Source organism: Nannospalax galili, unplaced genomic scaffold, assembly GCF_000622305.1.
Source record: "Nannospalax galili isolate Female #2095 unplaced genomic scaffold, S.galili_v1.0 scaffold346, whole genome shotgun sequence".
Taxonomy (NCBI): Eukaryota; Metazoa; Chordata; class Mammalia; order Rodentia; family Spalacidae; genus Nannospalax; species Nannospalax galili.
This window is the reverse complement of record NW_008357637.1, coordinates 1833280-1856670: the sequence shown is the minus strand read 5'-3', so window position 1 is coordinate 1856670 and position 23391 is coordinate 1833280. Positions and strand designations below refer to the sequence as shown.

At 41.4% G+C, this 23391-nt stretch overlaps 1 protein-coding gene across 6 annotated transcripts in view; it reads right to left on the bottom strand.

Annotated features, from left to right (window-relative positions):
* Positions 1-11759, bottom strand: part of Metap1d (methionyl aminopeptidase type 1D, mitochondrial) — a 92846-nt gene extending 81087 nt beyond the window's left edge. For 3 of the 6 annotated variants that reach the window (XM_029557281.1, XM_029557282.1, XM_029557283.1), the window contains exon 1: positions 11687-11744. Coding sequence is in view for 1 of the 6 variants with exons in the window: in XM_008855261.2 (XP_008853483.1) it covers positions 11687-11726 (40 nt within the window). In the remaining 5 variants the exon portion in view is untranslated. Of the gene's footprint in view, positions 1-11686 lie in introns of all 6 variants that reach the window. The other 3 variants (XM_008855261.2, XM_029557284.1, XM_029557286.1) reach the window with 3 other exon arrangements.
* Between the last annotated feature and the right edge of the window lie 11632 nt (positions 11760-23391).

Below are 23391 nucleotides of genomic sequence, written 5' to 3'. Positions count from 1 at the left end.
TGTAAAGCTAGTGCTGGGGGTGGGGCCACGGGGATAGACACAGGAGGATCCCAGGAGCTCACTGGTCACTGAACCAGAGCACTTCAGGTTCAGTGAGAGACTCTGTCTCCAAAAAAATAAGGCAGAGGCACTAGAGAGATGGCTCAGTCATTAAGAGGCTTACTGCTCTTCCAGAGGACCCACGTTAGTTCCCAGCACCCACATCAGGCAACTTATACCACTTGGAACTCTAATTCCAGGGAATTCAATGTCTCTGACTGTGGACACTGAATACACATGGTGCACATAAACTCAAGCAGGCACATTACATACATACACACATACCATCCATCCATCCATCCATCCATCCATCCATCCATCCATCCACAAACAAACAAACTTTTTATAAAGGCAGAGAACAGTAAAGGAAGACTCCCAATGTAGACCTCTAGCTGCCATACACCTACTCGAGCAAGCACACCTGCACACATATGCACACACATGCATGCATCACACAAAAGTGAAGTCACACTGTATACTTTTAAATGAATGATTGAATTGTAGGGTATATAGATTGTATGTCAAAAATTTGTTTTTAAAACATTGCCATCAGCCGGGCGTGGTGGCACACACCTTTAATTCTAGCACTTGGGAGGCAGAGGCAGATGGATCTCTGTGAGTTCGAGGCCAGCTGGGGCTACAGGAAAACCCTGTCTCAAAAAGACCAAAAAAAAAAAAAAATTGCCATCAACTAAGCTGGACATCATGGCACATGATTAATCTTAGTACTCAGGAGGCTGAGGCAGGAGGATCACAAGTTTGAGGCCAACCTGAACTGCATAGCCAGACCCTAACAGAAAAACAAAACAAGATTTACCATCAACTAGCGTGAGAAAGTCTTCTGAGCGAAGCACATTTGATGGGGAAGGAGGAGTACAGATTTAGTTTTGGAGATCTAGACATATTGATTTTGAGGTGTCTACTGAATGAAAATGTTCAGTAGGCAGTGGAAGCATGAGTCTCAAATTTAGGAGAAAAGTTTGGCTTAGGATATACACATGAGATTCCCGTGTATATATTATACACAGCTTAATGGATATTGTTTAGAGCCATGAGCCTTATGACATCAGTAAAGGGCTGGCAAGTCTGACATAGTCTTCAAGCTACTTCTCATAATTTGCCCAATGTTAATATTGCTGCCTTGCTTTTCCCAACGGACTCTTCTCTATGGACAAATTTGTCCTGGGTTAACCTTCTACTTCAGTTTCCCTGGAAACCTGGTAAAGGTGTAATGTCAGTCATGATACAAGCAACACCATTTATGATGAAAATGACTTCTGAATGTCAAACTTCATCTGGATTATCGTAAATAAATAAGCACTTAGTAAGAAGCTATACCTTATGAGTGGTAACTTGAGGTTTGGAGCCTATACGAGCTTGCTAAGAATGGTTCTTAAGTTTTTTCATTGAAAAACAGTTCTGCTATTAGATAGAATGTATTTGTTCTAGACGCTAATGCTGCATAACAAATTACCAAAATGTAATAGTGTGGAAAAAAAACACACTTTGTCATATTCATGGATTATGTGGGCCAAGAATTCAGAAATGGGGGTCTGGAGAGATGGTTCAGCAGTTAAGAGACCAACAGAGGACTCAGGTTTGATTTCCAGAGCTCACATAAAATAATTTAAAAAAAAAAGAATTTAGAAATGAATGTCAGTGGCTGCCTGATAGAAAGGTCTTCAGTCAAGGAGACTTGCAGGCTGGTGGTGACAAAATGACTGGGAGTTAGACCATCGGAAGACTTGTGCACTCATGTCTGGGACCTGGGATGGGATGACTCAAAGGGAGGATGCCTCATTGGAGCCCTTTCACCTGGCCTGTCCACAGACTGGGCTTTCCCATAGCAGACTGGCTTTCTCACAGCATGCTAACAACATGCTAGTTAGGTTTGCAATAAAGCAGCTTGTGCTCTGAGCACGAGGGTATAGAATAAGTCAAAGGCTGCAGCATCCTCTGTTTTGACAGCCTCCCAAATCATACAGTATTACTTCCCCATGCTCCTGTGTGGAAGTTGCCTCAAGACTGTCTAGATGCCACAGATTCATTGCTTGAGGGGAAGAACAAAGAATTTTGATGCTCCATTTTTTTTTCAAAAAAGTACATTTTACCATGAGAAATTAATGAAAGCCATGTATGCTTAACCTCGGGAAGTTACTGATATACACAAAAATTGCCTATATTAGGGAAACCTCCTACTGCATTCAGAAAAAGACCCTTACCATATCAAGATTCTTCATACTTAGCCCCCTATAGGGGTCCATGTCCCCCATGGGAGCTGGTTTGCACAGCAGCTGCAACCATTAGAGAACAGAGAATTATGAGGAATATCAGAGGAGAGGAAGAAAAGGTGCTTGTAGGGTCTTTGTGATTTTTTTAAAAAAACATTTTCATTTTTGTTGATAAGCTGGCTTAACAGATAACCTGCTGCCAAACCTGACAGCCTGAGTTTGATCCCCAAGACCACAGTGGAGAGAACTGATTCCACCAAGTTATCCTCTGGCTTCTATATACTTGCTGTGGCAGGCTTCCCCAGCCCCCAACCATGCACACAAAATAAATAAAAAATGTAATTAATTTTTTTTAGAGTAGTTTTAGGTAAAATTGAGGAGAAATTTAGTTGTAGAGGCAGGAATCAAAACCATTATCTTTCCCCAGGTGCATTTTGTCTTGTATACAATCACCTTATGAATACAGAGGCACAAGGTCTGATATTTCACTATTTTCAGAAATAAGCATTCTGCTATAATATGAATGCCTGATACCCCGAGGCCCAACTGTAGCAGATTTGGAGGAGGGTCAATCCTCTCTTACCCTACAATCTATAACATAAGTTATAGGAAGAATTTCCTAAATTCCATTTTTTAAATCTACTGTCAATAGCTTTTATGCACATGCATGCGTGCGTGCGTGTATGCATGCGTGCGTGCGTGTATGCATGCGTGTGTGTGTGTGTGTTTGTGTATATGTGTATGTGTGTTTGTGGAGGCCAAAGGTCAATGTGGAACGTCTTCCTCAATCATAATCCACCTTATTTTTGAGACAGGGTCTCTCACTGAACTTGGAGCTTGTTGATTTGGGTGACTGATCCCAGTAACCCAGGGATCTACCTGCCTCTGCCTCCCTATTATGAGGATTATGGGTGCTGTGGAGCCTGGCTTTTTTTAACGAGAGTGCTGAGGGGCTCAAATCCAGGTCTCCATGCTTTATTAACTAAGCCATATCCCCAACCCAATAACTTTCATTCTTATAATCTGAGCCTGGAAATTCTGCCTCAGAATTTCATTTAAATATTTCATGATATTTTACTGTACTTTCAGAAAATTAAAGAAATAGATTCACAATTAAAAGTCAATTCATATAATGATTCTAAATATAAACAAAGAGGTCACTTTTGGATGACAAATTTCCTATTTTAAATTTATTTTAAAAGATTTATTTATTTATTTAAAATTATTGTATAGGTGTGTATCTGTGTGTGGGTATGTTCACATGAGTGCAGGTGTCATCAGAATTCAGAAAAGGGCATCAGATCCTCTGGAGTTAGAGTTACAGGGGGTTATGAACTACCTAAGATGGATACTGGGAACCTAACTGCAAGAGCAGCTGTGGGAATGACTTCTAGGACACTCTCTCAGCATGCAACAATGTAAACCATCTTCCCAGGTCTTAGGCTCTTCTTGTAACCTAAACATATGGCTTTACTCCTTCATGACCCTTCCTTGCCATTAACCTAGAATAATGTGTGTATGTATATATGTATGTATGTAGGTGTTATAAAAATCACAAAGTGTGACTATTTGTTGGAAGCACTGCATTATCTCATTTATGTTGTAAACAACAGGTGGGATTAGACTGATAACATCTGTTTGTGGTTATGTGTGCTGTTCTGTCAGTAAGGGTCAGAAGGGACATAATCTGATAAGACAGTTTCTCTTTTCCTTCCCTGTTGCATGCTGGATATATGGTTTCAATAAAGAAAGAGCAAAGCCTTTGTTTGAGAGCATAGATCTGGGAGAAATCTAAAGGAACAAGTTCGCAGAACAATTTGGATCCAACGCTTGGTTGAAATGGATGCTAAGAGTCAGGCTGTTTTTTTCAGGCATTGATGTAACATGGCATTGCACCACCATGGCAGCAAATAGTCTTACTCACGGAGCCATCTCTCCAGCCCTAAATTTGCTACATATTTTTAAATTAATTAATTTATATTTATTTAATGTGAAACAGTGTTTGCCTGCATGTATGTAAGTACACCCATGTTATGCAGTGCCTGTGGAGGCCAGAAGAGTGTTGGATCCCCTGGAACTAGAGTTACAGATGGTTGTTTGTTGCCATGTGGATGCTGGGTACCAAACCCAGGTTCTCTTCAAGAGCAGCCAGTGCTCTTAACTACTGAACCATCTTTCCAATCCCAAATCTGCTGTTTTTTAAATTGGTTAAATAGAGACCAAACTGATTCACTTTTCTTGCCAGGACAGGGTATATCAGAGAAATTGAATATTTGATAAGATTTGTCTTTGTAAATCTTTTCTGATAAATGATAAAATAATAATTCAATCCTAAAAATTATCATTTGGCAGAACTGTACAGTGAGATGCTGTCTCAATAAAAGAAAACAAAATTACCATTTGGAAGGCTGGTAAGATGACTCAGCAGGTAAATGTGTTTTCTGAGCAATCAGAGTTTGAGTCCCAGAACTCATAGTGGAAGGAGAGAACGGACTCTAGAAAGTTGTCCACTGACCTCTACGTGTGCAGCATGGCACATCCCCTCCACCCATTACACACACACACACACACACACACACACACACACACACACACACATTCACACTCACACAAATGCATACTACTACTAATAAAATAAAATAAAAAATATTACCATTTGAACTGGGCATTTTGCATATACCTGTAAACCCAGCACTTGGAAGGCAGAGGCAAGAGAATCACTGCAAGTTCAAGGCCAGTTTGGTTGTCAGAAGGAGTTCCAGGCCATACATCTAGACCATACATACCTATGAAGTTCCATTTCCCTGTCCTCCTACCGAAACAACAATAACAAAAACCAAAATACAGGGAGTCAATGAGATCTCAGCAGGTAAAGGTGCTTTTCATCAAGCCTGATAACTTGAGTTTGATCTCCAGAACTAATATGGTGGAAGAAGAAAACCAACTCCTGCAAGTTGTCCCCTGACCTCTACACATGTGCCGTCATACACACACACACACACACACACACACACACACACACACACTCTAAACATTTAAAAATACAGTAGGGGGCTGGAGGGTTCAGTGGTTAAAGTACTGGCTGCTCTTGCAGAGCATCTGGGTTTGGTTCCTAGCGCCCACTGAGTAGCTAACAACCATCCAAAACTCTAGTTCCAGGGGATCTGATGCCATCTTCTGGTGTTTGCCAGACATACAATAGAATACTCACCTACATCAAGGGAGGCTCTGGATCTGTCAATTTACAAAGGAAAATTTTAAGTATCCCAGTAGAATACAGTTATAAGATATCACTTGGGAGGTGGTATCAGAAGAGGCAGGAGAATCAGAAGTTCAAGGTTATCCCCAGCTATATAGTGAGTTCTCCATTAGTCTAGAATACATGAGACCCTGTCTAAAAACAAAACAATCTCTCCTCTCCATGTCGGCATAACTGCTACAGAAATTCTTTCCCGCCTTAAGCAACCAGATCAAACATGTAGACCAACTGGTTGTTGGCACTGCATGTTGGGACAATGCTGGACAGTGAGCCCTAAGAGAAAATAACACACAAGGTGAGACCACATCAGCCTCAGATTTCTGCTTTGGAAAACTTGCAACTGTGGCAAAAGGAGCAGAAATTCAATGCAATCCTACATAAGATATTGTCTCATAATATAAAATATAATAGCTATTGGGGGCTAGAGAGATGGCTCAGTGGTTTCAAACACTGGCTAGTCTTGCAGAGGAGCTGGGTTCAATTCCTAGCACCCACGTGGCAGCTAACAACTGTCAGTAACTCCAGTTCCAAGGGATCCAATGCCCTCTTCTGTCCTCCATAGGCATTGCACAAGGTGGGTGCACTTACATACATGTAGGCAGTACATTCATACACATAAAATAAAATACAAAAATAAATAAAATTAAAATATATATAATAGCTGTTATGTATGTTCAGGGACTCGAGAAATGATTCAGCACTTAAGAGCACTTGCTGTTCTTCCAGAGGATCTGAGTTCAGTTCCCAGCAGCCATATAAGGCAGCTCACAACTACTTTTAACTCCAACTCCAGGGGATCTAACCTCTTTGGCCTCTGAGGGCACCCATACTCACATGTACATATCCACACACAGACCTACACACATATGCATAATTTTTTTAAGTATGTTCAAGAACTTAAAGGAACGGATAGATCTAATAAGTGAATGGCTGGGAAATCTCAACGGAGAAATAGATTTAAAAAAAAAATGCCCAGTTTGGTGGTTTACACCTCTGATCTCAGCATAGAGGTAGGAGAATCAGGAGTTCAAGGACAGCTTGAACTACATGAGATTGTATCTTTAAACCAACAAAACAAACAGCCAAATGGAAATTCTAAAAATAAGTACAACATGGATGGAACCTAAAACCAGGATGTCCTGGTTGGCTTCAGTTGTCAACTTGACACATCTGGGAAGAGGAAACCTCGACTGAGAAATGACCTCCATCAGACAGTGGGTCTGTCTGTGGGGCATTTTCTTTTTTAAAAAATATTTTACTTATGTGTATGAGTATATTGCCTACATATATGTAAGTGTACCCATGTCGTGCAGTGCCCACAGAGGTCAGAAGAGAGTGTTGGATCCCCTGGAACTGGAATCATGGATAGTTTTTAGCTGCCATGTGGAGATTGGGAACCGAACCTGGGTGCTGAACCGCCTCTCCAGCCCTCTATTTTCTCTTGTGTATGTTTGAAATTTTTCATATTCAAAGGCTAAAAAAAAGCAAATTCAATCTCCACAAAAACAAGTTGTTCCATGTATAAAACAAGACGCTCTTCAAATGGTGCTCTGCATACACATAATTCTTCACCCATCTTTGCCAAGTTCCCTGAGAGATATAACAGACACTCCACATTTTCACAGATTTCTAACACTTGGAGAATGTAGGCATTTCATAAAAATTGTGAATATTTTATTTCACAAAAACTGTGAGCAGTGTACACCATTCTCTGTATGTTATATAGCTACACACAAATACATTGTTATCCTATTTCACAAAGAGATTGCATTAAGTATAAATATAGTAAAATGAAGTCCAAGCCTATCATCTAGAAATAACAATTACAAATTTTTGGATAAACACCATTTCAAATATCCTTCTCTCTTTTTTTTATTTTTAAAAAAATTTTATTTATTTTTTTATTTTATGTGTATGCATGTATTGCTGCATGTAGGTAAGTTCACCCATGTCATGCAATGCCCACGGTGGTCAGAAGATGCTGTCGGATCTCCTGGGACTGGAGTTATGGACAGTTGTTAGCTGCCATGTGGGTGCTGGGATTCGAATCCGGGTCTTCTGCAAGAACAACCAGTGTTCTTAACCGCTGAGCCATCTCTCCGGCCCCATCCTTCTCTTTTTTAAAGGACTGTATAGCCTGTATCACTGAGGATCTGAATGCTTTATACTACACCCAGAAATCTTAAAATTTCAATGAGATCAAATCCAGGACCTTGCATATACTAGGCAAGTACTTTACCAACTGAGTTGCACCCCCAGCTCCAAAATATCTTCCTTTTATGTACATATGTAAACAAAGAAATACTGATATATAATTTCACCCTCTGTGTCAGTTCATCTTTATTGTCAATTTGCCTGAATTTAGAATCACCTAGGAGACACACCTCTGGGTGTATCTGTGAGGGAGTTTCCAGAAAGATTTAAATGAGGGAAGACCTACTGTGAATGTGAGCAGAACTATTCCATGGGCCGGAGTCCTGGACTGAATAACAAGTTTAAAAGGAGAAAGCAAGTTGAGCACCACCCCTCTCTGCTTCCTGAATACGGATGCAATGTGATCAAATGCCTCACACTCCTGCCCCTATGCCTTCCCACCATGATGGACTGTACCCTCAAACTGTGAGCCACAATAAACCTTTGCTACTTTACATTGCTTTTGTCAGGTATTTTCTTATAGTAATTAGAAGAGTAATTAATAGAGCCTCTCTTTTTTTCAGTATATGTCAATGACTATAAATGTGCACTATACCTACATCATCTTTTTTAGTGGTTAATTAGCACTGCATTGCACAGATGAACCATTGTCATGAAGCCATTCTCTTACTAACAAGCATTTCATATTTTGTACAATATTTCCCAATTATCATAATTATAAAGTTACAGTATTGTTTATACATCTTTGTATAATCATCCTATTGTTCGCTTAGGATAAACATTTTTTTGGTCTTTTTGAGACAGGATCTCCCTACGGCCTTAGCTGGCCTGGAATTCACTATGTAGACCAGGCTGGTCTCAAATTCACAGAGATCCACCTGCCTCTGCCTCCCAAGTGCTGGGATTAAAGGCATGTGCCACCACGCATGGCTCTCCGATTGACTCTTAAAGCAAAATCATTTGGTAAAAGGCATACATACTTTACACATGATACAGACTGCCATACAGTCCTCTCTCTGGAGAAACCAAACTATTTTGCATAATTTCCAACTGAGCCTTTTATCTTACGCCCTCTGCTAGTCTTGTAGACTCTTCTCCCTCTCCCCTCACAGCTTCAGCTTCTTCCACATGGCAGAACAATGGGAGGGTGTTTAGGTCCAAAGATTTACTTCCATTAGCTTCCTGCACCTCATCTCTTCTGTAGGTATACTGCTTAAACCTCATGCATTTATTTATTATTTATTTATTTATTTTTACCTTTCACAGTCTAATATCTTCTAATTATCTCCAAAAGTCCAATTCAATGTTCAAATTATTTGAAATGAAATTCTTATAGCCCCCCCCCATGGTGAAGTAAAACTGCCTTCAATTATTCCTTGTGGAAAATGGAGGGAGGGGAAGATAAACAGGAAGAAAGTTACAATCTTAGCCTGTCATTTAAAGACAACTAATATTTAGGAATAAGTTACTCACTAGGCCTACCATGTAATTTTATGCACAAATATTTCCATATGAAGTTGCGGTTTGAAGGTTTTTCTTTCTGTTATGAAACTGAGTATGTACTATGCATAGACAATGTGCTGCAGGCTGTGGGGAGACAAAGATGAAGAAGGTAAGACCCTTGCCTGTCAGGAGCTCTCATTTCAGCAGGGAAGATAATCAGGAGAAACTTGACAGAAGACCCTAGTGAAAGACTAAGAAAATCAGACAAGAGGTAACCCAGGGGAAATTAGCTCATACAAGGGTGTAAAGAAGTAAAGAAGAAAATGTGAACCTTACTTGCCTTCTACACCCACCAAGCAAAGGGCCTTGCACAGTGGCTCCAGGAGCTAGAACAGTATTTTAATAAAGTGGGCTTTGGAAATGAGAGGCTAAGCTAGGAGAGAGAGCTCCTAGAGCCTGGGTAGAAATTCTGCACTCTGGATGGTTTTCTGCTAGTGCTAACCTCAGAATAGTTCTGTCTGAGCCTAAAAGGCTCTAGGTACCTTCCCTTTTGATTCCAAGAGATGGATCTGGGTACGTAAAGACTTGCGATGGATTTATATCACTGTAGATGAATAAAGGGGAGAAAAAGTGGAAAGAATAATCTACGAATTTGCCCCTCGTTTTACGGGATGGGTGGAGAGCAGGTGGTAGGAAAGCCTGTCTCCAAAACTAGGTAAGTAAAGTCCAGAAAAGGGCCTTTCCCTATCATTAAAATCTTTTCCTAATGACAAAATTTCCCTTCTTTTTCTTTTTTAAAAAATATTTTATTATTTTTATTTTATGTGTATGAGTGTATTGCCTGCAAGTATGTGAGTGCGCCCATGTCGTGCAATGTCGGGGAGGTCAGAAGAGGGCTTCAGGTTCCCCTGGAACTGGAGTTAAGGATGGTTCATAGCCGCCATGTGGGTGCTGGGAATCAAACCCAGGTCCTCTGCAAAAGCAGTCAGTGCTCTTAACAGCTGAGCCATCTCTCCATCCCCCTCCCTTCTTTTTCTAATCAGAAGATCCCTCTTGTGTTACAGGACTGTTGGATATGGTGGGATTTGTTATAGGGACCATTAACAGCCTAGTTTCCCCATGGTAGCTTTTTCTAAAATCTAAGTCAGTACTTGCCAAAATTGTAAGTGACAAGGAACGAAAGGATTATTATGCCGTATCTGCAATCTGCAAAGAAATTTTGTATAATATTTGCATACATGTAAAATACATACAAATATATTCATATGTATATAGACCCAAATATGTTTTTTGACTCCTCCACTTTATCTCCCTAGATCCTTTTACCATTATCTGCAGTGCACAAATCCAAAGTCTAATCACATTATTTCTTGTCAAAAAAGGAAATAGAAAAGTAACTTGTAAATAGAGTTTGGACTAGAGCCTAGGCTTTGCTCCGTATACTGACTCTCCTTTCACAAGGCTGCAGTCTTATGGTGACCACCATTCTCCCATACAACCAGTTGAAAATGCTTCCCACATTGTTTGTTCTTAAACCCCCTCACCAAATCTTCCAATGGCTCCTTACTCATCTCTACACACACTGAAATACTGAAGTCTATCTGTCCACCAACACTTTCTAAAAACACCTTCCTTCCATGACTTGAACTTTGCATAGTAATTTCTATGGACAGACCATCCTATGTAGTCCTGGGAATGAGTCTTTAAAAGAATTAGTATTCAAAAGCATTTTTGCTTCTAACCATCTAGGTGACCTTTGGCATGTTACTTTATCTTTGAAGTTTCACTTTTCCCCTCTGCAAAGAGCAAATAACTCCCAATCCATTGGGTTTTTAAAGGTAGCACTGTATATGAGATGCTTAACACAGTATCAATGTACTTGAAAGGCACGTAGTGCTAGGTATTACTATGAAAACAATATTTACATCATAAGATCGTTCCTGTGTTTCTGACACCTAAGTCACTCTCGCGTCCTTAATGCTCCTCTTTCCTTCAATCAATTTCCAAGTTCTTTCCAGCAAAGAATCAGAACTTGTTTTTAATTCAACAGTCACCTGCAAAGGCATTTGTGTATTTAACTAAAATCTCAACACTCAAGATAACACTTACTATTTGGAATTACCCAGACATCATTTGTTATCTTAGGTCATTGCAAGAGAGTAATCACATTTTTGCAAGTTTCTCACAAAGACATGCCAACAGAACAGCTCTAGAGAAGGCAACTGAGTATCCAGGCGCGTTTCACAGTCGCCACGGGTTTTGCTGCTCCGCCGCTGGTATACATGTTTGTAACACTACGCCAGTAAAGCTGAGGAAGAAAACTTCAGACAACCGCGGGTAAATCTCAAGCACTAACCACGCAGCGACCTAGTCTGGGAGAGTAAGGAATGAACCAACGTGTCTGCGTTTCTGCGGTGTCCAATGTGTCACCGTGAGTGTGGATCTGACAGAAAGCGCGCTGCCGCGCCGGGTCTGCGCATGGACCAGTGTCTCGGAACCCCGGCGCGCAGAACAGCGACGGGGCAAGCGGGTCCTCGGGAAGCAGTCCTGGGACGCTTACCTCGGCCGAAGAGCAGGTAGAGACTGCAGGGCGCCGCCATGTTGGCTCCGGTCACGTGGTCGGGAGCGCCTCCCAGCCCCGCCCCCTGGAGTTGTAGACCGCGCTACTGAAACCTCGAGGCTCTGAAGCCGCCTGGCGAGCGCGCGTGCGCGCGGGGGACTGCCTGCCGGAGGAGTGCAGGAGGTCGCCTGCCCAGCCAGTTCGGCAGTGCGAGGCGGGCTCCCAGCGTCAGGTAAGCTTGGCGTCCAACATTTGTAGCATCAACATTTTGGAAACGTGAAGTTGGTTGGAAAGGAAGTGCAATTTAGTGTCCAACATAGCACTTTGCATCGTCCTCCACTCTCGCACATTATTTCCTGGGTTTCAGTTGAAAGGTAAAATTTGGTTCAAAGTCATCACCTGCCCTTTGTCCTCAAATCTACATTGCTCAGCAGAAACTCCAGAAAAGAGATATCTGTGTACCCCGGTGGGTGTGTATTCAGGGGACTTATCTTTCCCCAGTGATAACCTGCTTGGCTGTATTAGCTAGTCTTATTTCTAAATCTAACATTTAAAGAATGACACCTGCCATTTTATACAGCCAATAGATGAACCCTAAAGAAAGCCAGTTATGAGTCAAGTGAGAGAGCTGGTCTATCGCCACAGGTGCTGCTGCCTCTTTTTTCCAAGTTCTGGGCCTTTTACCCGTGTTCTGCCGTGGATTCCACCCCATCATGGACCAGGCATTGCCCATCTTGGTAACCTCCAGTGCTCAGCACAGATGTGATACCTAAGGAGCGTGTGGTGAAGGAACTCTCCGCAGAGCCAAACTGTGAATGTAGCAGTTTCTGGACTTTAAATGCCATCAAGATCGGTAAGGATTCTTTGTGAAGGAGTGACATGTTTCCCAGATGATTTTGAAGAATTTACATACTCAGTGAAATATTAGACAATTAGAAATGAGTAAGAAGAAAGTTCACATCCCTTCCTCACCTTCTCAGCACACCACAATCCTTTACCCCGGCACCATTCCAGATCTCTACCTTTACCTTTAGGTGAGGTCACATGCTCCCAAAATTTACCTTTTCTACTCATCGTAAACATCAACTTAGCTCGTTTGTCCTTTTTTGTTTACGAATTTCATACATGCAATATAATGTGTTTTGATCAAATCCATCCCCATTTCCTCCCCTCCCCCTCCTTCCCTATCCTCACAAACACTTTCCTCTTGCTACTTTATGATTTTTTTTTAAACCCACTAAATCTACTTAGTGCTGCCAATATTTGCATAAGTGTAGGGTCGTGTACTGGAGCACTGGAAGGCTCTCAGGAACTACATCCCTAATGAAAACTGACTCCCCCTCCCTCAGCAGCCATTAGTTGCCAACAACTCCTCAGTTAGGAGTGGGACTTTGTGAGTCCTTCCCCATTCATGCTGGGGTTTTAACTGGCTTGATCCTGTACAAGTCTTGTGCACGAAGTCACAGCTGCTGTGCATTCATATGTGAAATGGCCCTGTCATGTCCAGAAAACACTGTTTCACAGCAGTCATGCACTACCTCTGGCTCTTTCAGTCTTCCCATCCTCGCTTCTGAGATTCCTGACTTTGGGGAAGAGGTTGTGGTATATATGTCCTGTATAGAACTGAGCACTCCATAGACTCATTCTCTCCATTTTAATAATCATCTATTGCCAAAAGGACATATTGATGAGGACTGAGAGCTGCTCTAGTCTGTGGATATAAAGATAAGTATTTAGGGGGGTATTAATACTATGTCCAGCTAGCAGAATAATAGGTTCCCTCTTAGGGTCTATGAGCTACACAGCCACAGGTTTCTGACCCAGTTAACTGTACCAGGCATGAGTCCCATCTTGTGGAGTGGGCTTTAAATCAAATCAGAAAGTGGTTGGTTACCCCCACAACATTCATGCCATTGTTGTATTAGTGGGCCTAGCTTGCCAGGCCTGTCATTTTGTAACAGAGTTCATAGCTGGGTAAGGTTACCAGTAAGGTCATTACTTTTCTCCCCCCAGGAGCATGCACAACACCTTCTAGCACTATGAAAGCCAGATAATAGGGATGAAGCTTCCAGGTTGGTACTAGTCAAGCTTGATATTTTTACGTTTAAAAAGAATGTGTTTTGGAATTTCATGCTACAATTCTCAGAAGCCCAGTTTGGGTTTGAGTCACTTGGAAAGATTAAAAGCCAGCTGTGGTAGCCCACACCTGTAATCCTAGGACTTGGGCGGTAGTTGAAGGCCAGCCTTGGCTACATAGCAAGTTTGAGGCCAGCTAGGGCTACGTGAGATCCTGGGTCAAAGAAAGAAACAAAGGAACATTTTCTTCTGTGGTAAATAAGATGTACAAGGATGAGAAAGAAAGAAAGAAAGAAAGAAAGAAAGAAAGAAAGAAAGAAAGAAAGAAAGAAAGAAAGAAAGAAAGAAAGAAAGAAAAGAAAGAAAGAAAGGACGGACGTTTCTACAGGTTCCTTCAAGCTTACCTTTTACAAACTCAAATCACTTCTCCAGGGAGGGTTTCTGAATGTGGCATGTGTGTCCTCAGTATCACTGAAGAGAATTAGTTGAGAGCTAAGCTCAGGAAAAGTGCAGAGGAAAGCAATGTAGAATCCCCAGTGAAATGTCAGAAGGTATAAAACCCAATTTCAAACACATCTGTGGTAGAACACACATCCAGGTGACTTAGCTCAGCCAGCCTTGGAAAACAAATTCATGATTTGCAGTATAATCTCATGGAGAAAATCCCCAGTAAATTCAGCATACAGGGTGTGTAGCTCAGTTACTACAGTGCTTGCCTAGCATGCAAGAAACCCTGGGTTCATTCAATGCCCCGCACACCATATAAAATGGGGATAGTGGTGCATGCTTTAATCTCAACACTCAGGAGGTAGAAGATCAGAAGTTCAAGGTCTGTGTGATATACATTTGGGGGGGGGGGCAGTGGTCAATGTCGTGTGTTTTCTCTATCACTCTCCACCTAATTTTTTTTTTCCTTTTTGAGACAGGGTCTCCCTATGTCACTTGGCTGGCCTGTAATTTGCTATGTAGACCAGGCTGATGTGGAACTCACAGAGATCCACCTGCCTATGCCTCCCAAGTGCTGGGATTAAAGGTTTCTGCCACAATCCCTGGCTCTACCTTTTAAATTTTTATTTATTTTTATTTTATGAGTGTTTCACCTACATGTATTATGTATGTGTACCACATGCATGCCTGGTGCATATGGAAGCCAGAATTGGGTGACAGATCCCCTGGAACTGGAGTTATGGACACTTATGAACTGCCATGTGGGTCCTGGGAATTGAACTCAGGTCTTCTGCAAGAACAGAAGGTATTCTTACACCACTGAGCCATCTCTCCAACCCCTCCATCCTATTTTTATTATTTTTATTTTTTATGTGTATAAGTGTATTGCTTGTGTAAATGCATCTGTGTTGTGCAGTGCCCGAGGAAGTCAGAAGAAGGTGTTGAATTCCCTAGAACTGGAGCTACAGATGGTTGTTAGCCCCCATATAGGTGTTGGGAATTGAACCTGGGTCTTCTGCAAGAGCAGCCAGTGCTCTTAACCATTGAAACATCTCTCCAGCCCCTTCTATGTTTGAGACAGGGTCTCCCTGTAGTCCCAGCTGGCTTGGACTCACTATATAGACTGGCCTTGATTTCACAGTGATCTACCTGTCTCTGCCTCTAAAGTACTGGGATTCAAGGCATGTACCACCATGCCTGGCCTGAGAATTACTTCTGAATACTTCTGTTTCTGTGTCCAAAATTCATTCTCAAATATTAAAATATATTTACTTATGATTTTTTGTTTTGTAGTTTTACCTTGGTCTTTAAAAAATTATTTTTATTTTATGAATATGAGTGTTATACCTGCATGTGAGTGTACCTGCGTCATGCAGTGCCCACAGAGGACAGAAGAGGGTGTTTGATTCCCTGAAACTGGAGTTATATATGTTTATGAACTATCATGTGGGTGCTGGAATTTGAACCTGGGTCTTTTGCAAGAGCAGCCAGTGTTCTTAACTGCTGAGCCATCTCTCCAGCCCCATAAAAATAATTTTTTTAAAAAAGATCAAGGTAAGGGTGTGTGTGTGTGTGTGTGTGTGTCTGTGTGTGTGTGTGTTTGTGTGTACCATGTGTGTGCAGGGCCCCAAGGATGCCAGAAGAGGAAGTCAGATTCCCTGGAGCTGGAGTTATAGGTAGTTGTGGAGTGCCAGATGTGTGCTTGGAACTGAATTTGACTTCTCTGGAAGAGCAGCAAGTGCTCTTAACTGATGAACCATCTCTCCAGTCTCATTCTACTTTGATCTTGAAAAAGTCATTTCTCATCAGTATCTTTTATGGCAGGAGGTGGGGAGCACAGATGCCTTGAACTTGAGCTCCAGGTTCAGGGAGAAACCCTGTCTCCAAAAAATAAGGTGGCAAGTGATAAAGACACATAACATTGACCCTTGGCTTCCACACACACATGCATACACATGCACATGTAAACATACCATGCATATAAAAGATTTGTTTTGCCAGGAGCTATAGCATGTGCCTTTAATCCTGGCATTTGGGATGCAGAGGCAGGTGAATCTCTGAGTTTGAGCACATGTGGTCTAGTGAAACCCTGTCTCATTGATTTGTTAGCTTATTAGTAGTTACTCATCTAAAAAGTAAATCAGAAGCCAAGCATGGTGTTGTATGCCTTTAATCCCAGCACTTAGGAGGCAGAGGCAGGTGGATCTCTATCAGTTTGAGGCCAGCCTAGTCTATATAGTGAGTTCCAGGTCAGCTGGGGCTACAGGGAGACCCTGTCTCAGAAAAAGAAAGAAAGAAAGATTTTTTTTAGAAAGAAAGAAAGAAAGAAAGAAAGAAAGAAAGAAAGAAAGAAAGAAAGAAAGAAAGAAAGAAAGAAAGAGAAAAGAAAGAAAGAAAGAAAGAAAGAAAGAAAGAAAGAAAGAAAGAAAGAAAGAAAAAGAAAGAAAGAAAAGAACCTAGACTATAAAAGGAGCAAGAACATTTATGGAAATTTTGTTGCCTATGAACACATTATAAAGCTAACTGAGCTAACACAATGTTTCCTGCTGGGCCCAAAGCTGGTTCCCTGATCTGCTGGGGGAAGTTGGTGCCTTTGAACCTGCACAGCTTTCTGGGGAGTACTGTGTAGACCCTGAAGCCTTCACTTTCTCTTCCTGACCCCGCTTCTCAGCTTTGCCCTCTGAATCACAAAAATTAGACTTTGATTTGATTTCAGGTTAATTTCTTAACATTTTACTCTGTGGCTTGAGAAGAACATTTCCAATCCTGCTCTTTAATTTGTCCAATTTTAAGATGAGGAAATGCTTTATTTATTTACATATTTTAAGCCAAACAAGCATTCTTTCCATGAACTAAAGTGCTGTATACACATAATCTTTCTGTCTCAGTCGCTGGCTGGACCCCTTGAAAGTTAGGGTTCTGCTTTTAGTAATTGTATGTTCAGTCAGGTAGTCTCTAAGGCACTCTTTTAACCAACCTGTTGGCCGAATGTCATATACACGGCACCAGTCATTTGAGATAATCATGGATATGTTACAGACTATCAAGAGGTAAAGTCTTAGAGAAAATATGTAAATACTCCATGTTTTATAAGGAAAACAATACCATATGTGGGGCAACCATGAGAAATCAAGAGGTTGCTCTTTGCCATTTGTGCTTGTCCTTGATCTTTAGCAGTGCCAGGAGGGAGCCAGGACAAGAGGAGGGGGAGTTTAATTGTATGGACACTCCTGCTCTTCCCATTCTTTGATTTGTCTAATGATACCATCTTAGTCCAAGAATTCTTTGCAAATGAAATTTTAAGTCCCACCCACTTCTACTGAGATTGTCCTACTCGCACACCTCCCACAGTGAAATTCTGAAAATTTCCAAAGCTAGACATTTACAGAGATTGAGTTCAGCCAAGAAGCTTATTGCCCTTCTCTTGAGCAGTTAGGGAAGGAGAACAGAACCAGGGGGTAATTTAACTGGAGAAGAAGACCAAAACATTGTCCCAAGGGGGTTGGTGTCCGGTACGGTTGGAACAACATCCTTTTCACTCTTTTTCAAACCATTAGCTTGAAAATGTAATGGGAAACTGCAAGCAGTGATAATGCTTCAATGTAGTCATGTACCCATTGTTGGAATAGTAGCAGGATTTGAGGGAGGGAAAAGAAGACCATATAGAAGAGCCTAAGGGTGGTTCCACGACCCTCTGTTGTGCATCACAGCTTTCTAATAATATGGCCTGCTTCGCTCAGAGTTGCGTGTGGAACGATATAGGAATGCATAAGGCTTCTCTGACTTCATCTCTTGGGACTGCCTCAGGTTCAAAAAGAACTCTGCATTTGCTGGAGCTAGGGATGTAGTTCAGTTGGTGGAATGCTTGCCTAGCATGCAAGAAGCTAGGCAAGGTAACATTTTGATCCTCAACACCAAATAAAACCGATTTGGTTGGTTATGCTTCTCATCTCAGGGTTATTCTCTGGTACATGGCAAGCTCAAGGCCAGCCTTGACAAGAGACCCTGTCTCAAACAAAAAACTGTACTTTTGCCCCATGAAATTTAAATATAAAATCTAAAGTATTAGCTGTTAGAGTTTGCCATCTATTCCCCAACTGATGATCTCTAGAAAAGAAATTTTCCATTCAGAGTAGAGAAGAAAGGGAAAAAGTTTCCAAGAAAATTACATGATTGCTAGTCAATAAATGTGTGTCTACCCAAGGCTCCAAGGAGGTATAATGCTGTTTTTCTTCTTAACCTTATTGGAAAGCCGAGACTCTCATGGTCACTGGATTGTCCATAAGAAAAGACTAAATTATAAGCCACACAGAGCAGATGAAGTGCATGGGTGTTACAGAGTGAAGCTATCCCTGACCGACAAGAACTGAGAAAAATCTGGAACTCAGGAGATGCAGGTTCCAGGAAATGTTACCTGCTTGATCTCCTTCAGATGAAGGGGAGAAAGGAAACAAAGATTTCCTTCAGCACCCCAAACCCATGCTCGCAAAGAGAAAGGAAAATGTTCTTTTGATGGCTTTGTGAGATTAAAAATAAAGGTCCCTTTTGGGTTTTTTTTTTTTTTTTTTCTGTCTACACCTACAGTTTGCGTGCTTTTAAAAACAGTCCAAAACGAATAGATAATGTAATAAAAGGAAGCCCCCAAGGTGCTTCCTCGGTAATTTCTGTTAACAGGTTTTGTCTATTCTGTTTGCTGGACTTCCTAAGGGAACACCTCCATTTTTCCCATGACTGGCCAGAGTTCTTTGTCTAATAAGAGTCAGCAAACAAGGCCAATGGCATGGAAAATGTAGGCGCGTGCCCCACTCCTGGGTCTCCACTGAAGTCTGCTGTGATTTCTTTGTTTTGCCTTCACTGTTTCCTCTTATTTTTCCCACTCTTCTGTGAAATGACTTGTTTTCCCTTTTATATTTTTCCATCATGGCTTAGTCTTTCGTTTTGGTTGTGTTTATTGTTAAATGTAGTGTGTTTTATTTAATACATATGGTCCTGTAGGAATGACAGTGTGGGGCACTTCCCATGGAAGGCAATTTGACCATTAGTATCAGAGGTTGAACATTTTCATGTCTGTGATTTTTAATGTTTCCTATTTAAAAGCATGAAACACTATAGTCCTTGATCTGTTAAGGATTGCACAAAAGGCTGGAGTAAGCAGCACTCAGGTTACTGAGGCAGGAGGATCAGGAGTTCGAAGCCAGCCTGGGTTACACAGCAGACCCTGTCTCAGAAAGAGAAGGGGATGGGGAAGTGCAGGGTGGAGATCATGAATTAAGGGTGCAGTAATAAAACACGCAAACTAATGCGTCCCTTTCCGCCCTGCGCTCGGCCCCTGCTCCCCACACTGGCTGCAGCAGCGCTTCTGCTCAGTCAGTTCTGTATTCCAGCCGTCTCGAGACTGAGGATGCAAACAAGAGGCCGCTGTGACCTCTTCCTATTGAGCGGAGCCCCACCAAACTCCGGCGGCTTAGTCCGGGAGTACCACCGTCTGGAGTTTGTTGTCCGCATCTGAAGCGGCACAAGCATCGGGCACTTTCTTTCGTTTGATAAAGGATAAAAGAGGAGATGCGGCAGCTGCTCCAGGAGCCGCCAGCAAATAAGCCTGGCTGTGCAGCCCGACCATCACAAAGGCTGATTTAGAGATCTACAAACCCCCAGCTGAAAACCCGCAGGCTCACCTGCCCAAATGTTAACTGCACATTTAAAGAACTGTCCAAATGACCTGAGAGTCTAACCAAAGGACGTTTCTAACTGGGCTTTTATTAAGAAGGAAGAGAGTGCGGATGAACTGGAGATGACTTCAAAGTTCAACTCTAGCCCTTACCAGCCCCCTCTAATTTTAAGGTATAGACCATCACCAGACCCCCACCCCCACCCTCCTGACACACAAAACAATGAGGACCAGGAAGGTGGAAAGCCACAGCCCTTTTCTGCTCTGTATATAATATATATATATATACACATATATATGTATATATAAACATTATATATAAACATATATATTTTATTAGTATACAAAATGGATTTCATTATGACTTTTTCATTCATGTGTATCATTATGCTTTGCTTCTCTTCCCTTCCCTTGCCCACCCCCATTGGTTCCCTTCCTTCCCCCAAAGTCTTCCTGTTTTCATGATTGTGTATGTATATTTAAATCTAGGTTCCACATGAGAGAAAATATGTGATTTGTCTTTCTTTCCCTCTGTTAACCTCTCTTGTTCCTCCCTTTAGACCCCTTCTTCCTCTAATGTAGTCACCTTTCTAAATGTATATTTAATCTAGATTTTGCATCTGGGAGGAGACATATAATATTTGTCTTTCTGAGTTTGGCTGAGGCATCCAGAAGGCCCTCATTTTGATTCTTAATCATTGTACCCCTTATTTTTTGAGAATTGCATTATTATTACTTTTAGTAAGATACATTTATTTCCTCCATTTTATTTTATTTATTTGGTTTTTTTTTTGAGACAGAGTCTTTCTATAGTCCCAGCTGGCCTGGAACTCACTATGTAGACCAGGCTGGCCTTGAACTCACAGAGATCCACCTGCCTCTGCTTCCCAAGTGCTGGGACTAAAGATATGTGCCACCATGCCCAGCGAGAATTGCATTATTTTTAAAAACTCAGATGATCATATAGTCTAGAGATAACAAAAAGTTAAGAAAAAAGTATGTCTTGAATGCTAAAAAAAATTTTTATGTAGGTAATTCTGTTTTATCATTTACTACCCCAAACTACCCCAAAATATAGACAAATCTACTATAAGGAGATAGGCTGGGCAGAGTAGCACATACCTGTGGTCCCAGCACTAGGGAGGTAGAAGAGGCAAGAGGAGCAGGAATTCAAGGTCATCTTCAACTACTCAGTGAAAAACTTTCCTGGGGTATGTCTCTGTCTCTGTCTCTGTCTCTGTCTCTCTCTCTCTCTCTCATAAAAAAACAAAAAGTTAAAATTTATCAAAATTGGGGCTGGAGAGATGGCTCAGCAGTTAAGAACACTGACTGTTCTTGCAGAAGACCTGGGTTCGAGTCCCAGCACCCACATGGCAGCTAACAATTTTCTGTAACTCCAGTTCCATGTGATCCAACAGCCTCTTCTGTCCTCCGCGGGCATTGCACGACATGGGTGCACTTACCTACATGTAGGCATAGCACTCATACACATAAAATAAAAATAAAATATTTTTTAAAATTTATCAAAACTTACACAAACACAGACCAGATAATGGCACTATTTAGAGCTAAGAGATGTCTAAGCGAGAGTAAAAATAGAATATTCAATTCTTGCTGTAGAAGACTAACTGTGCATACTGTACTTCCACAGTAATTTCATAGCCCCTTCCTGTTGCTTTGGTTGTGAGCTCTAGCAGATATGTTTTGCAAGTATCTGCTTAAAATGTGTGAAGCTAACAAACTCCTCCTAAGGAGTTCCTTCCAGTTCCAAGAGAAAGTGATCTCTTGCAGTATACTTTTTTTAACATATGTAATACATCTGTTAACCATTTTTAGCTAAGTTCAAAAGCAGGATATTAGTAATGCTTGGTATGTCAGAAGTTGTATGCAGATTTTGTCACTCATTTAAAATTCTGTACTCTGTGCATGCTACATATAAAAAGTGTTTCAAGTGGATGGATACTTTACCCCACATAGGAGTTCCTTAGAAGTACTGGGAATCAAACCCAGGACTCAGGGCCTCACACGTGGAAGGCAAGTGCTCTGCCACTGAGCTACAGCCTCGGCCCCTGCAGAGTTCTTTTTTTCTTAAGTATTTAAAAAATACTATTTTAATTTTATGTGGTTAAGTGTTTTGCCTGCATATATGTAAGTGTACCATGTGCATACCTAGTATCTCTGGAGGCCAAGAAGAGGCATTGATTCCCCTGGAACTGGAGTTACAGTTGTTAGCCACCACATGGGTGCTGAGAACCGAACTCAGGTCTTCTGCAAGAGAAGCAAACGCTTTTTAAAATTTTATTTATCTGTTTTTATGTGTATATGTTTTGCCTGCATGTATTTAAGTGCACCATGTGCATGCACTTGGGGGAGGAGACCAGAAGAGGGTGTTGGATCCCCTGGAACTGGAGTTATGGAAAGTCTTTAGCTGTCATGTGGGTGCTGAGAAACAAACTCAGATCCTCTGAGAACAGCAAGTGCTCTTAACTACTGAGCCATCTCTCCAACCCCTTAAATATTTAAAATTTCGTTTTTGGGAGGGGCTTATGTACCATGGTGTAGGTATAGCAGTCAGAGAACAACTTGTGGGGTTCAGTTCTCTCCTCCCACCCTGTAGGTCCCAGGGATTAAACTCAGGTGGTCAGTCTTGGCAGCAGGTTGATTACCTGCTGAGCCATCTCACCAGCCCTAGAGCAGCAACAGCTCTTAACCAAGGGTAATTTTACCTCTCAGAGGACATGTGACAATGTCTGAAGATATTTTTGTTTGTTACAGTGGTGGTGGCTATGGCACTAATGGCAATGAGTGGAAAGAGGGCTGGGGATGCTGTTAAACATCCCACAATAGAGGTCAGCCCTGCACAACAAAGATTTAGACCCCCCAAATGTCAATAGTGCTGAAGTTGAGAAACCTGTGTTAGAGCAATTCTTAAGGAGGCTGTGGTTTGACCAAAGGGGTCAACAAAATCATTCACACTTGCCTAAGCACTCAAATCATTGTGTATTTAAGAGAATTCAAATTTCTAGCCATGAAAAAAGCTGGTTGGAGATGACCAGTGTGTTCCTGTTTGTAGAAGTCATTCTAAACTGCTGTGTTGTCAACTTTCTGTAACCTTAGTTCATGTTACTGTTTTTAACTTTTGTAAAGCAATATAGTGAAAACAAGAATGAGGTTAAACTGTAGTCCATGATTTCTAGGATTCCATCTATAGACATACCTGCACATGTAGATACAGCACATGTAGAACATGCCTTACAGCACTGTTTGTAATAGAAAATACTGAAAACAACCTAGATGAGTAACTGGTGTAACAGTACAGGAGAGTTTCAGTCATTAGACAAAATTCATCTGAAGATCTCCAGGATATATTGCTTAGAAAAAAGCAAGTTAGAACACAATATATGTGGTATGCCACCATGTGCATATATGAAAATACACCTATGTTCATTTATGCTCTGAAAGAGCTGGGTATGGTGGTATGTACCTATAATTCAGCACTTGAGAGGCCAAAGTA